Genomic DNA, 13,410 nt, shown 5'->3' with positions numbered 1-13,410 from the left:
AATCTACCCTTCGTGTCGTGCAATCTGCCCAGTGCCAGGCCTGAACCGGACCTGGGTTCTGCCCGCAAGGGGCTCTCCTGGCCGTTGAATCACCACAGCAGGGTGGGCCGTTAGGTCGGGGGACCCCCTCACCTCAGCGGAGAGAGCAGCCTCGTTAGCCTCAGGAGTTATGAGTCTTCTTCTCACTCAGTGTCCCTTGACGATTCAAACTATTTTGGGGCTGGATCATTCTCTGTGGTGGGCGGCTGCATGGTACGGTGTAGCGCGCTGTCCCTAACCCCTACCTGCTAGATGCCAGCAGCATCCCGCCCCGGTTGTGACAACCAGAAGGGCCTTCCGAGGATGCCAAATGTGCCCTGGGGGACCAGGGGGCAGGCACAATCTACGGGCCCCCCTTCGCTTACCCCGGGGGCTCAGAATGACTTGGCTCCATAACTAACGCCAACTCCGCCCACCTCTGGGCTTCCGGAGGCGTCTGTCCCGGGCAAAGGGAAGGCTTTGCTGCGTGACTCACTGTAACTGTTGTCCGCTGCACCCCAGCTGGAGCAGGAGCCCCACTTAGTTGTCTTGGAGTCACTGTGCAAGTGACAGTGACGTTTGTCGGTGGAACAACGATCGGACTCCCTCCCGGTAGATGTCCTGCCATTGTTTGGGGTTCCGGTCCGATTCTTCACAGGCGGACGTGATCGGAGCCTCGCTGTGAGCAGGCGGGGCCGGGGTAACTCTGCCCTTTTACTGTCCCATCCAACCAGGTACGGCTGTCTAGATAGACCGCGACGAGGAATACTGCCCAGGGAAGGGAGAATCCCAAGGAACCAATAGAAATAGAGGCCACGGTGCAGGAAGGGACCTGCCAATGAAGAAAAGCTTTCTGATTTTATGATTTTTTTTTTTTCCCCACCAGAACAAGATAGCTTTCTGCTCAGCCATGACTGCGGATCCATGCCTCAGACCTCCGCTCGGGCAGCAGTGGCGGTGACCACAGACAGCACTGACTTGGGAGAGCAGCCACCCCTCGGGTTGATGGCTGGCATGTCGGGGCGACTGCCCAGCATGTACTGGTGTGTGGGGCCGGAGGGGTCAGCCGCGCGTCCAGAGCTCGCCATGGACACGCATAATGGTAAGGACAGCGCTAGCCAGGGCTAACCCCCATGGGGGGGCCGGGGACCGCGTGAGAACAAGGAGCTTTCAACCGAAGGATCTAAAATGCCATGCCAACTACTGGGTGAATTTTTTTATTATAAAATATACCTTGGGATCCTCCCGTAAATTCTAAAAATTGAGGGGCTGTGGGACAGAATGTAATGTGCACTCAAAGATCTTTAGAGTCAGGGCATCCCTTTGTGTTGGGGAAAGAGATGTTGTGTAAGGGGAGAACTGGATTTTGGCTTGTTGTTATAAAAATAACTCACGTTTGTTAAAGAATAATTGGCGAGGGAAAGTAAGTAGAAAAAACCAAAGTCACCCGGCTGTCTCTTTGTCTCCAACACAAGTACAATTGAGCCTCTGTCTCTTCTCGCCCATTTCTCTGAGCTTCAGAGTTGTTTTCCTTTGATTTACTGAAACCCTGCTTTTTTCTCCTCATGTTGTGTTAGTCACCTCACTCATGTGGATCAACTGAAACACCATTTGAGAGCAGAGCCCTCTTGAAAATGATTAACCTAATCTGTACCGTCCTGTCGGATGTTTTGTGACGCTTGGGTTGCTTCTAGTTGCTCCCTGTGAGCAGAACAGCAAGTATTTCCATCTGTTTGAGATTATTTCCAGCAAATAGGTTTACGGAAGTGGGATTTGGAATTTGAACATGTTTAAGCCCCTTTACACGTCTTGCCAGATTTCCTACTTGAGTTGCCCCACTTTTAACATCAGTAGGGTATCACTGAACTTGTTGTGAACAATGAATATTGGTTAAATCCTCAGTACATACCAGGCACTGCGTTCAGCGCCTACTGAAGCAACTTCATTTAACCCTCACAACAACCTGTGGAAATGGTACTTCTAGTCCCACTTTATAGCTGAGGTCTAGACACTCGGTCAAGGTCAACAACTTGTAAATGACAGAGTTGCAACATAAACTCTGTCTCAGCCCCGGAACCCTCTCGTCCTTCAAGTCTAGGCCATCCTGTAGGGTGTGAGAGAGGACCTGTGTTGAGTTTGAGGGGACCCCTGCGTTCGTAGTACTAGACATTAGACATGGTACCTGGCTCAGCAAACATTTAGCTCCCTTGCTCAAGTGTTTTTTCTCCATTGACAAAGCCCAAAGGCTCCCTAGGGCGATGATTCTGGAAGATTTCTTTGTGCATAAATCAAACTATGAGATGGGAAAGAATTTGCTTCCTGACATCACCCGGCACTAAATGTCCTCCAAGTATTTGATTTGCATCTTTGACTTGAGAACACCCTGGACAGACCCAGAACCAGCCCTGCCCCGGGTCTTGATGCGCAGACACTGGCTAGCTTCTCGTCTTTTCCCTTGGAGACCTGTGTCTGACTTGTACTCTGCTCTTCTAACTCGTTGGGTCCTTGTCCCTGAAAGCACCAGATTGGAAGCAACAGGCTCCAAAAGTCTTTCCTGCCCCAGGGCCTTTTTCCCACTTAAATCTCAGGGCTCCCGCGCCCCTGTTTTGAATGAACCTCCAGGACACACACGTGGGTAAGGGAGCTGATGGAAAACATGCAGCAGCCCCACTGCCGGATACTGTTCTGGGTGCTTGGAAGTAGGTGCCAGCAGCAGAGGTGATGTCCTACGAACCCTGCTTCGAGGCGGGGCTGATGTAGGGGCCTAACACGTGGACCACAGAGTTGAAGAAGATGAGAGAGAAGCAGGCTGAAATACATGGGAAAATTCTGTCCTATGGCTTCGCCTGACGGGAATTATAGTCTCTATTTAGGGATTACAATGATAATTGAACCTTCTTACCGACTTCTACACAGGTACAAATTGATGCTCGTACTTGGAGAGTTGAAGTGTCCCATAGGGGACAGCAGAGGGGCTGAGCATGGGACCCCTGTCCTGGACCCGACCCCCCCCCCCCGTCGCCTGCCCAGGGATGAAACCCTGCAACACCCCCTCCTGAGGGCAGCAGGCTGCTTACTTGGTGGCCTTCCGGCCTCCTGCAGCGACCGTGGGACCCCGCTGAGAGTGATGAAAAACATGAGGACCCAGGGACACCCACCCCTGGTCGCCTACCCGTCTAGGGGAGGACAGTGTCACCACCGGGACCTCCGCCAGCACCGGGAAAGCGGTGGCCATTTCTAGGGGCTATGGGTAAAAATAGCTACTGTGAACTGCCTGTTGGCTAAAGCAATGGGCGCGTCTTCCGCTGCCTGCTCAGAGCGCACAGCAGGTTCAGGGCTGTTCCCTGTGGCGTTTGTCAGACCTGCCTTCACTTCTTAATCCTGGGTGACCGGGGCCAAGGGGCTCGCCCTCTCTGAACCGTGGTTCAGACACACACAACATCCCAAACCATCAGCATCCGTTTCGGGCTCCCAGGTCGGCGGCCGGCTGGGGCGCACGGGCGCATAGTGCGCTGGCTCCTGCTGCTCGGCTGCGCGTCACTCCGTCCAGAGATGCGCAGGCTGTCCTCGCCAGGGACAGAGATATAAGCAGGGAAAGAGGAAACGTGCACGTCTCTGAAAGCCTAGGCCCGGAGTAAGGCGCTATCTGCTCCACCCCTGTGCCTGGGCCAAAGCAATTCACCGAGAGCGCTCCTTCCACAGGGAGCCCAGGGCTCCTCTGAGGATTCAGGCGGGCAGCCCGGAAGAATCCCAGTACCTGTCGCCCTGTCCATCCCAGTAGCAACTGGTGGGCTTCAGTTCCTTAAAACAAAATGTATCTTTTTTTGTGCGGGGAGGGGGCTTTGATGGGCAACAGGGAGTGCGGGTGGTAAGCCCCACCCACTGATCTTACGCTTGACCCCAGAGCTCTGCAGGCCCCACTTTAAAATAACCTATGTTGGGTATCAATTTCACAAGATGTAAATATATAGGCCACAGCCTGGGGACAGGGGACAGTCAAAGGGTAGCACAGTCTCCTCTGTGGGGATTACGGCCACTGCTTGCTCTTTGCTCATCTGTGGGGTTTATGTTTTCGGCAATGAGCACTTTGTTGTTGTTTGGGGATTTTTGTTCTGGTGTGGTTTGCCTTACTTTTGCCACCTGCCGTGTATACTATTGCGACTTACTTGAAAAATTGTTGCCTCTGTAAGCGCTGATCTTTAGTGGTCAGGATCTAACCGGCATACCTCGGTGCTCACATCCAAAGTCAAATTTGGTCCAGCGGGCCTCTTGCCCTTAATTTCTTTCTGGAACGAATTGGGAGTATTTGACTCAAGGAGCCCGGTGCTGCCACACCTCAGGCGGGACCTCTACCCTCCGGGTTTTGATGCCAGCTGTAGAGCTGGGGTCATGGCAGGGCGGGGCAGGGGGGGACCCTGCTTCCTCTTCCCCCAACCTGGTCACTGGTCTCAACCCGCAGAAGACTAGTCCAGGCCTGACCCCCTGCTCTGCCCAAGGAAAGCTGACTACCAGAGAAAAAAACCAATGATGCTCTATGTAGGGACAGCTCTTGCATTTTAAAAATCCTTGGGCGCTAACATGCTTTGGAAATGATAACGTTCTTATAATATTTCCAGGTAGAGTTTGGAAAAAGATCTAAACTTTAGTGAAACCCATTTCTGCTTTTGGGCTTTTGGTCATGGTGTGTGTGTGTGTGTGTGTGTGTGTGTGTGTGTGTGTGTTTGGATGTGCACAAGGTGCGTATTTTTTTCACGCTGCTACCTGTTTTGACCGGCATAACTCCCCTTTCATTTATTCAGAATGTTCCTCTTTTCAAAGGCCCGGACAGGTGAGTGCCTGGCCCGCCTGTAGTGCCAGGCGGTCTGTGTGCGCCTGTCCTGTGCTTGTGGCGCACAATTGTTTCCCAGGAAGGAATGTCGCAAGCTCATTAGCACCGTCTCCTGGCCTCTGACACTGGTCAGAGTGGAAAAACCTGTCCTGCCAGCTGAGGTGAGGCTCCCTGGAAAGTAGAGAAGTGAGGAAACTTCTAGATACCTCAGGCTGAGAACCCTTGGTGAGGAGTCCCTTCTGGACACGGAGGATGAAGGGTCCCTGGACACACACCCCCAGGGTGACTCCCACCCGCCTGTGGCTGTGAGGGGTCCTAACTCCAGCTGCCCGCCTCCCAGAGCACCATCCTCCACCGGACTCAGCATGGACCAGAGGAGCAGAAGGAACATCCCAGAAGGTCTGCAAATCCCAGGTTTTTACATGGCTACTTTCAATGCCCTTTTCTGTTCTCCCTTGGCGTTTTCAAATCAGCGATCAGAATCACTTCTGACTCTAAGAGCCAAGTGGTTTGGCTCACGTGGGACCTCTGCTTGCCTTCTAGAAATACAAGTAGGGAAGAGGCAGAATAGGAAGTGCTGTAAGAACTCTGGCAAGGGACCCATCCACGTCGGCGAGTGCCTCTTGGGTTCCTGAGGCCGAGGTCCTGCTCGCTCCTGCTCGCTCCGGCCAGGCCGTGTTCACACCTGTCCGCAGAGTGCCCTCCGCCAGCCTGGCCGCAGGATGAGGAATCCTGATTGAGTCGGCGGGGGCAGGGGGGAAGCTGAGGAGGGACTGAGGGGCGGGAGAAATGGCAGTGGACACCCATCCGTGGGCGCTGTGGTTAAGACAGCCGTGTTTCGTGCCCGCAGAGATGTGGCCAGCTACGGAAGTGCGCGGCTTGATAGGACTTTTAAGAAAAGATTGTATTTACTTACTTTCAGAGAGAGGGAGAAACAGGGAGAGAAACATTGATGTGAGAGAGAAACATTTTTGGGTTGCTTCTCGTATGTGCCCAGGCTGGGGACTGAACCCGCCACCCAGGCCTGTGCCCTGACCGGGAGTCGAACTGGAGACCTTTCGCTTTGCAGGATGATGCCCAGCCAACTGAGCCACACTGGTCAGGGCTTGATGGGACTTTTAACGTTAACTTTAACCTGAGGCTTAGATCTGCTTCTGATTATTTGTCCAGAATATGCTTGATTACCTCCAGCCATGGGGGGCTGACTCCCTCTCAAATCCGTTAGGAGGTTCAGGCTGCAGAAAGCGGTCATGTTCTCCTTAAATCTAGCTCCTGGGCTGATTAGCATCCCTTTACGCCCTCCTTGGCATAACTGAAAGAAGGTGCCTTGCCCTCCCTGTGGATTCCTGTTTAGGCTGATAAACCATCCCATCATCTGCAAGAGCAGACAGCCCGCAACTTCCTGTCTTTTACTCGGGTACCGCCGAGCTTTGGTTCCTTAGTCTGCGGACTAACCATTAGGCCGTGGCCACCCAGGCCCAGGGGAATGGCTGCCTCCCGCCTGCCCCCTCCACCGTGAGGTGAGCAGGCTCTCAGGAGCACCCCCATCCGCCCGCCCATTCTAAGTGGCCAGAGACTGAGGTTCGCCTACGCGCTCTGCCCTCACTGGTTGCCCACCTTCCCCCTGCCCCAGGTTTGCCCCAGGCTCCCTTTGTGACGGGTGGGCAGGACAGCCCCACCCTTGGCTCTGTCCCCGCTGGCAGGAGCCCAGGCCCACCTGACAGGCGTTCAGTGGCCAAGAGAGATTTTCTTCCAGCCACGCGCCTTGGTCCCATGGAGAGGCCAGCGGTCGGCGAGCAGGGAGGGGGCTGCATGGATGTCCCGGGTCACAGCGGGTCAAGGATTGTCTCCCACCTGCTGGTGTCCCGTTTGTTCCCCGGGAGTAAGAGCTCGCGGGAGCCATAAACAGGGATTCTTGTGACATCCTTTAGTTCCCCGGGAATGGGTTCCTCCCTCCCAGCAACATAACATCCAAACTGCGGAGCATGAATCTCACGCCCATTTCCCGGAAGCCCAATGAATGAAAACAGGGGCTTCCCAAAATTCCTCAGAAGGCCCAGCTAGGAGTCTTTTCACCATCCCGGCCACCCCTGTGTCCAGTTTGTCCAGATTCCACTTAACTGACTTCTTAATTATTGAGTGACATTTGCCAAGAGAGAGAGAGAACAAAAACAGAAGCATGCGCATGAAGCCATAGAATCCTTCCAAGCCCATAACTCTGAGGTTATCAAAGGAATCACACACTAGTGAGACATTAGATTTTCCACTGCAAAGAACTGTTTGGGATTACACTCCACCTTGCCAGTTCTTGCCAGAGTTGCGCCTCGAAGCTTTTATCCGTTCCCCATCGTTCAGCCTCCAGCGTCCAGCACACGCTACGTGTTGTTTTAAAATCTGCTTGGTCATTGCCACAGAACCGGGAACAGAAGAGCTCAGTTTTGGCCCTTCAAACTTATCGGGGACTTAAAAGAGATTTCCAGCCATTGAAAAGTTGTAGTCCATTATTTTGAATACAGACCCAGGTGATGATGCAAATTTGAGGTTAGATTTTTGACTACAAAAGGAAAAGGACGAGACTCGTACAGTTCCTTTCAGGAGCTAATTTTGGACCCTTGAGGGCCTGATGATGGGGGGCCATTGAAGGAGTCGGCAGGCTCCTCAGGCTGCTCCCCACCCCCCACCCTCTGTCAAAGTCAAGAGGTCCCAGTGGGCAGTTGCTTGTTTCTCTGCAAACATCATCAGCACTTCCGGGTTCAAAAGCAAAAACCAAGCTAACAGCTCTGGCCCAGTTGCTCTGTGGGTCGGAGCATCGTCGCATACACAAAAAGGTTGTGGGTTCAATTCCCGGTCAGGGCACGTACCTAGGTTGAGGGTTTGGTTCCTGGTTGGGGGCGCATGTGGGAGGAAACCAATCGGTGTTTCTCTCTCACATAGACCTTTCTCTCTCACGCCCTCTCTCTCTGCCTTCCTCTTTCTCTCAAATCAATAAACATATCCTCAGGGGAGGATTTTTAAAAGTTATCAAAGTAATAACCCCCCGTTTAAAAAAGCAAGTGGTACAAAACTCCAAGGCAAAGCCGCCAGTCCCAAAGGGGTCTCTCTTTCCTGTTTCTGGTTCTAACTATTCAAGTCATTGCCCTTTCTCTACGTAAAGAACACGCCGGAATTTCTCTGTCTCACTCTATCGGAGGAGACAGTGTCTGTTGCCTGCCTGCCTGTCGTGATAAAGGACGATGTCCTCCACTTTTTATATCTCCCTGTTCCTCCCTTCATGTTTAGTTCTATGAGCGTTCCCGCCTCTCCGCGTGGCAATTTTGGCAATTGAATGATAGGTTCCCGTTGCTATGACTTGGCCTGGGCACCCACTGTTTCTTGGGGCCCAGGAGGTGAACAGCTCCTCTCTTCTTACCTTTTGTATCACTTGCTCAGAACTCAGGCTTTGAGCCCTGGTTTATCTTCAGCACTTTCTGAAGACAACAGCTAAGAAAGTTTACGGGGACACGGAAGAGACGGGGCGCTGCTGAAAGCATGTTCGCCTCGCCTCCCCTGCGGTCCCCACTGGAAACCATCCACCTTCAGAACGGCGTCCCTTTGATGTGGTTGGAGTCTCACTGCTTGGCGGGTGACCTGTGTTCTCCTCTCTGGATGCTCTTAGAACCTTCCCTTGCATGCCTCGCCAGTTTTCTGCAATTTCGTAACAGAAGACTGGGTAAGGGTTGTTCTTCATTCATGCTGCTGGACTCTGGGGGAGGCCAGCGCGTACCCCTTTCAGGCCTTAAAAGAGCCCTGGTGTTTGTTTTGATAGTATTTCTCTCCTCTGCTTTTTCTCTTTTTTCTATTGTATTGTTTTGGTTCGGTTTGGTTTGGTTTTCTGAAACTCCTGTTCGTTAACACACCTGTTACTTGCCTTTTCTGTCATGTTTTTCAACTCTTCTTTTTTCTCTTAAAGTTGGGAAGATGTCCTGATCTTTACCGCCCATGGAATGTTGTAGTTTGTCATTCATTTTTAATTTTTAAAAGCTCTTTCCTGTTCTTGTTTCTTTCCATAGCATTCTGTCCCTGTGTTGTACACATTCGCTATCTTCTTGATTCTTCTGAGGATCCTAAGTGGCACTTTGAAATTTGTATGTTATTCTTACAATCTTCTCTGTTGATTTTAAAATTTTTTTCTTAATATCAAGGTCATTGATTAATATCAACATTTTTACTATGAATTCCAGATAAACTAATAATTGCACGATTCAAAGCATTACTCAGGAAATTTTCAATTAGTTGGCTTTGTAAACAGAGCATATTCTTAAGGTTCATGCAAAGCAACTTCCTGAGATGCTAAGAGAAGTCAGCAAAATGCTGGCAGAAAACTATTTTTTCATTGGCATTTATTTTTGAAGTTCTTTTTAATGCCCTGCATTACCTACATTTTTTAAAAAATTGTATTGATATGAGACAGAAAGACAGACAGACAGACAGACAGAGAGAGGCATCAATTTGTTGTTCTACTTATTGATGCACTCATTGGTTGATTCTTGTAAGGTGCCCTATCCAGAGAACAAACCTGCAACCTTGGCATATCAGGATGATGCTCTAACCAATTGAGCTACTCAGCCAGGACGATGTTGTAAACAACTGAGCTACTTAGAAGAAACCTATTTACATTTCTTCTAAGGCCTGACTTTTTACCTGTCTTTATTAACTCAGTAATATTATTTCAATAATGATCAAGCATCTCTTTCGGGGCCCAGATTCAGAGGACATAGTTGGACCACGGCCTCTGCTCTCATGGGCCTTGTGATTCCAGCAGGAGAAATAGGCAGTGAAAAACAGAGGAAAACCAGAAACTGATGCTTGGGGAAGTTAGCTCTACAGAAAGGTGATGTGCTCAAGAGATACCACAGGGTTCTTTTTAATTATACTATTGCATAAGACCTCTTTGAGGAAGTAACATTGACTCTCAGGTCAGTTTGGTTGACCAGAAGGAAGGAGCCACGGGAGGCTGGGAAGTTTTCAAATGCACTGAAAACAACAGCGGCTCAGCCCTCTTTCCTGTTCACCCCATGATGTGTCAGAGCCTATGACGACTGGTCGCTGGGCAGCCAGAAAAATGTCCTTATGGATGCTTATGTACCAGGGAAACATAGCCAATACACACATGCTCTACTGTCGGGGAGTGAAAGGGGTCACCAAGAAAATCAGAGCTGGAGAGCGATGTGCAAGGGACACTATGTCGACCACAAGTCAGGGAGCACGTCCAGGGACAGGCAGCACGTGAGCAGAATCGGATGAATGGAGTGAGGAGGCCAACCCCGTGCAGAGCTGGAACACGGCATGCCTGGCAAGGGCACGGGCGAGTGCAAAAGCTCTGCAATGGGGATATGAGCTTGGGGCGTCTGGGGAGTGCAGCGCTGGAAGCACCGTGCGGAGCCAGAGAGGCAGCCTTCATGCAAGGCCAGGGCAGGGTTCGAGTTTTATTCCTAGAAGGATGCGAGACCTAAGACACAGCATGGCCTGATCGCGGGAGCAGAAGAGGAGACTCGGGTATAACCCAGATGGTGGGGCCAGAAAGGAAGACCATAGTGGCCTAGGAATCTATTTTGAAGGGAAAGCTATCAGGACTCATTGAGGTATTTGTTATTATGCAACAGACCATCCCTTAACTCACTGGTCTAAAACACCAATAAAGTTTGCCCTGGCCAGTGTGGCTCAGTTGGTTGGAGCATTGTCCTGTATACCAAAAAGTTGAGGGTTCAATTCCCGGTAGGGGCACGTACAGAAGGCAACCAATCAATGTTTCTCTCTTTCTCTCTATTTCTCTTTCTCCTTCCCTTCCTATCTCTCTAAAAATCAAGTGAGGATTGGAAAAAAAAAAAACCCAAACAATAAAGTTTATAATTTCCCAGGATTCTGTGGGTCAGGCATCAGCAGGGCTCAACTTGGTGGTTCTTCTGGTATCGCTCACATGTCGGATGTCTCAGTGTCCCTTCTTCCACATGACTTCTCTCCGTCCACATGCTTCCTCATCCTACAGATATCTAGCCCAAGCCTCTTTGCAGCATAGCAGTCAATTTGCCAGAGTTCAGGAGCAGAAACTCCTAGGCCTTAGGAAGGCTTAGGTCTGGAACTGTTTCTCATTACTCCTGGTACTGCTATTGGTCAAAACAGGTCAAAAGGCAGGACCGGAATACATTCCACCTCCCACAAGGAGGAAGAGCAAAAAGTTGGTGGCCATCTTTAATATGCCACAAGGATGAGCCATGAGGAGTAAGTGAAAGAGGACTCAAGAATGCGCCTACCTCTGAGATTTAACCAATGTTAATATTCAGCCATTTTTACTTCAAAAAATAGTTTAATGAGTAAAAATGACAAGGGTAGTCTGAGCCCTCCTCCTGAGTACTGCTGTCCATCAGCCCCCAAAGGTAGCGATTATTTTCAAGGTGGTGTGAACCCTTTGCCATGTTTTGTACCACTGTGAAATATGTGTGTGCTCAAAAGTGCATTGCATTGTTTCTGTTCTGCGAGGCTGGTCCCTTCTGGGCTGCCACCTGGTATATAAGGGGTCGGCCTAAATTCCACAGCATCACCTACCATGGTCAAGGAAAAGGCTTCACTGGAGGAAAGGATAGCACAAACCCTGGGTCTACCAGATGGACGGCATGTGGTCTCCAGTCTACCATCAAACAGGGAGGGAATGCCAGGGTATCTGATGCACAGGAGTACATTCCAGTCCAACGAAGGGTCCAGGATGGGTCTCTATTCCCAGAGGGCCAGCCTGTCAATGGCCACGTGTGGGTGCCAGCTGCATGTGTGGGACAACTTAGTGCTATGGGATGTTATTGTCCCCCAACCACAAGACCATGGAAACTGAGCTTGGGCGCCAACCCTTCAGCTGGGGGTGGGGGAGACCCATCAGATGGCTCGTTGTCTAAGTTTGAGGAGTGACAACCAGTGTCATGTTTTGGCAATTCTGTGCCTTTCGGGGCAGTTTCTACATTTAATATTTTTAAATAAATATTTTCATACTGGGCCAGTTTTCTCTGTAACTTAATTTTTCAGGCAATATTAAGTTTGTTCAGTATAAGAGGTATACAGTTGACCCTTGACTGATCCAGGGGTAAGGAGTACCAAACCCTGCTGTGGTTTAATATCCATGTTTAACTTTAGGCTCCTCCCAAATTTAACTAAAAATGGCATACTGTTGACTGGGAGTCTTACTGATTACATAGAGTCAATTAATACATATTTTATATGTTAAATATATCATGTACTGTATTCTCACAATACAGTAAGCTGGAGGAAAGAAAATGGTAATAAGGAAATCAGAAGGAAGAGGAAATAAACCATTTATGAAAAAATCCACGTGTAAGCAGAGCCCAACAGTTCATATCTGTGCTGTTCAAGGGTCAATTGTATATTCTGAGAAGCTGAATAAAACCTTTTGCCTATAAAACCATCTAGGCCTGGAGCTTTTTTTAGTGGATAGATTTTTTTTTTTTTACTATTGATTATATTTTTAAAGGTTTTAGGTTTATTTAAGTTTTCCATTTCTTCTTGAGTCACCCATTTAATCTAGATTTCCAAGTGTATTTGCATAGTGGCTTTAGGATTTTAAATAAGTTTTTAGATTAGTTTATTCATTATTCATAGATAAATCATATACTTCCTATAAAACTCAAAAGTACAGAAGAAAATACAACGAAAAGTGTCCCTTGCCACACTGCTCCTCAGTCTTCTTGTTCCCCTCTTCTAAAGAATCAGAAAAAAATAGTTCCCTTTCTCTTTATCTCTCAACCTCAGTTTCTCAGGTCTAGATTCAAAATGGCTTTTTTTTTTTTTTTACGCAAATCTTTTCTTTAAAGTTTTGATCCAGAAATTTTATTTTCAGTTGTTTTTCTTTACAAATATTTTTTCAATTACAGTTGACATTCAATATTATATTAGTTTCAGGTGTACAGCATAGTGATTAGAGATTTATCTAACTTATGAAGCGATCACTCCAATAAGTCTGGTACATAGTTATTTCAGTATTATTGACTATATTCCCTCTGCTGTACTTCACATCCCTGTGACTATTTTTATAACTGGCAATTTCTACTTTTTTAAAAACAGATTTTTAATTTATTATTATCATTATTATTATTTTGAAATCCTCCCCCGAGGACATGCCTGCTGATTTTAGAGAAGGGGGAAGGTGGAGAGTCTGGGGGTGAGGCAGGGAGAGACATTGATGTGAGAGAGAAACGTGGATTGGTTGCAACTTCTTGAAGGGTGTCTTCTCACTTCTGGAAACTCATCTTTTGTCAACTTGAAAATTTTTCTTATTGATTTGAGTATATAGCTCTGGAATTCTTACTAGACATATTTGGAAGAGCTTTAAGCATCATCTTCCATGTCTTAATGTTTTAAATATTTCTTTTAATCCTCACCCAAGGACATGCTTATTGATTTTTAGAGAGAAGGGAAGGGAGGGAGAGATGGAGAGAAACTTCAATGTGAGAGAGAAACATCAATTGGTTGCCTCTTGTACGTGCCCCAGCTGGGGACCAAACATGCAACCCACGCATGTGCCC

At 48.9% G+C, this 13,410-nt stretch overlaps 1 protein-coding gene across 1 annotated transcript in view; it reads left to right on the top strand.

Annotated features, from left to right (window-relative positions):
• Positions 1-13,410, top strand: part of LRRK1 (leucine rich repeat kinase 1) — a 95,703-nt gene that overhangs the window by 3,516 nt on the left and 78,777 nt on the right. Inside the window, exon 2 of the mRNA XM_054561979.1 lies at positions 905-1,120. Within this exon, the coding sequence (XP_054417954.1) occupies positions 943-1,120 (178 nt within the window). The 5' untranslated portion in view covers positions 905-942. The remainder of the gene's footprint in view (positions 1-904; positions 1,121-13,410) is intronic.

Source organism: Pteronotus mesoamericanus, unplaced genomic scaffold, assembly GCF_021234165.1.
Source record: "Pteronotus mesoamericanus isolate MK-2021 breed Mesoamerican mustached bat unplaced genomic scaffold, CSHL_Meso_final scaffold_582, whole genome shotgun sequence".
Lineage (NCBI taxonomy): Eukaryota > Metazoa > Chordata > Mammalia > Chiroptera > Mormoopidae > Pteronotus > Pteronotus mesoamericanus.
This window is presented reverse-complemented; position numbering and strand designations above follow the sequence as displayed.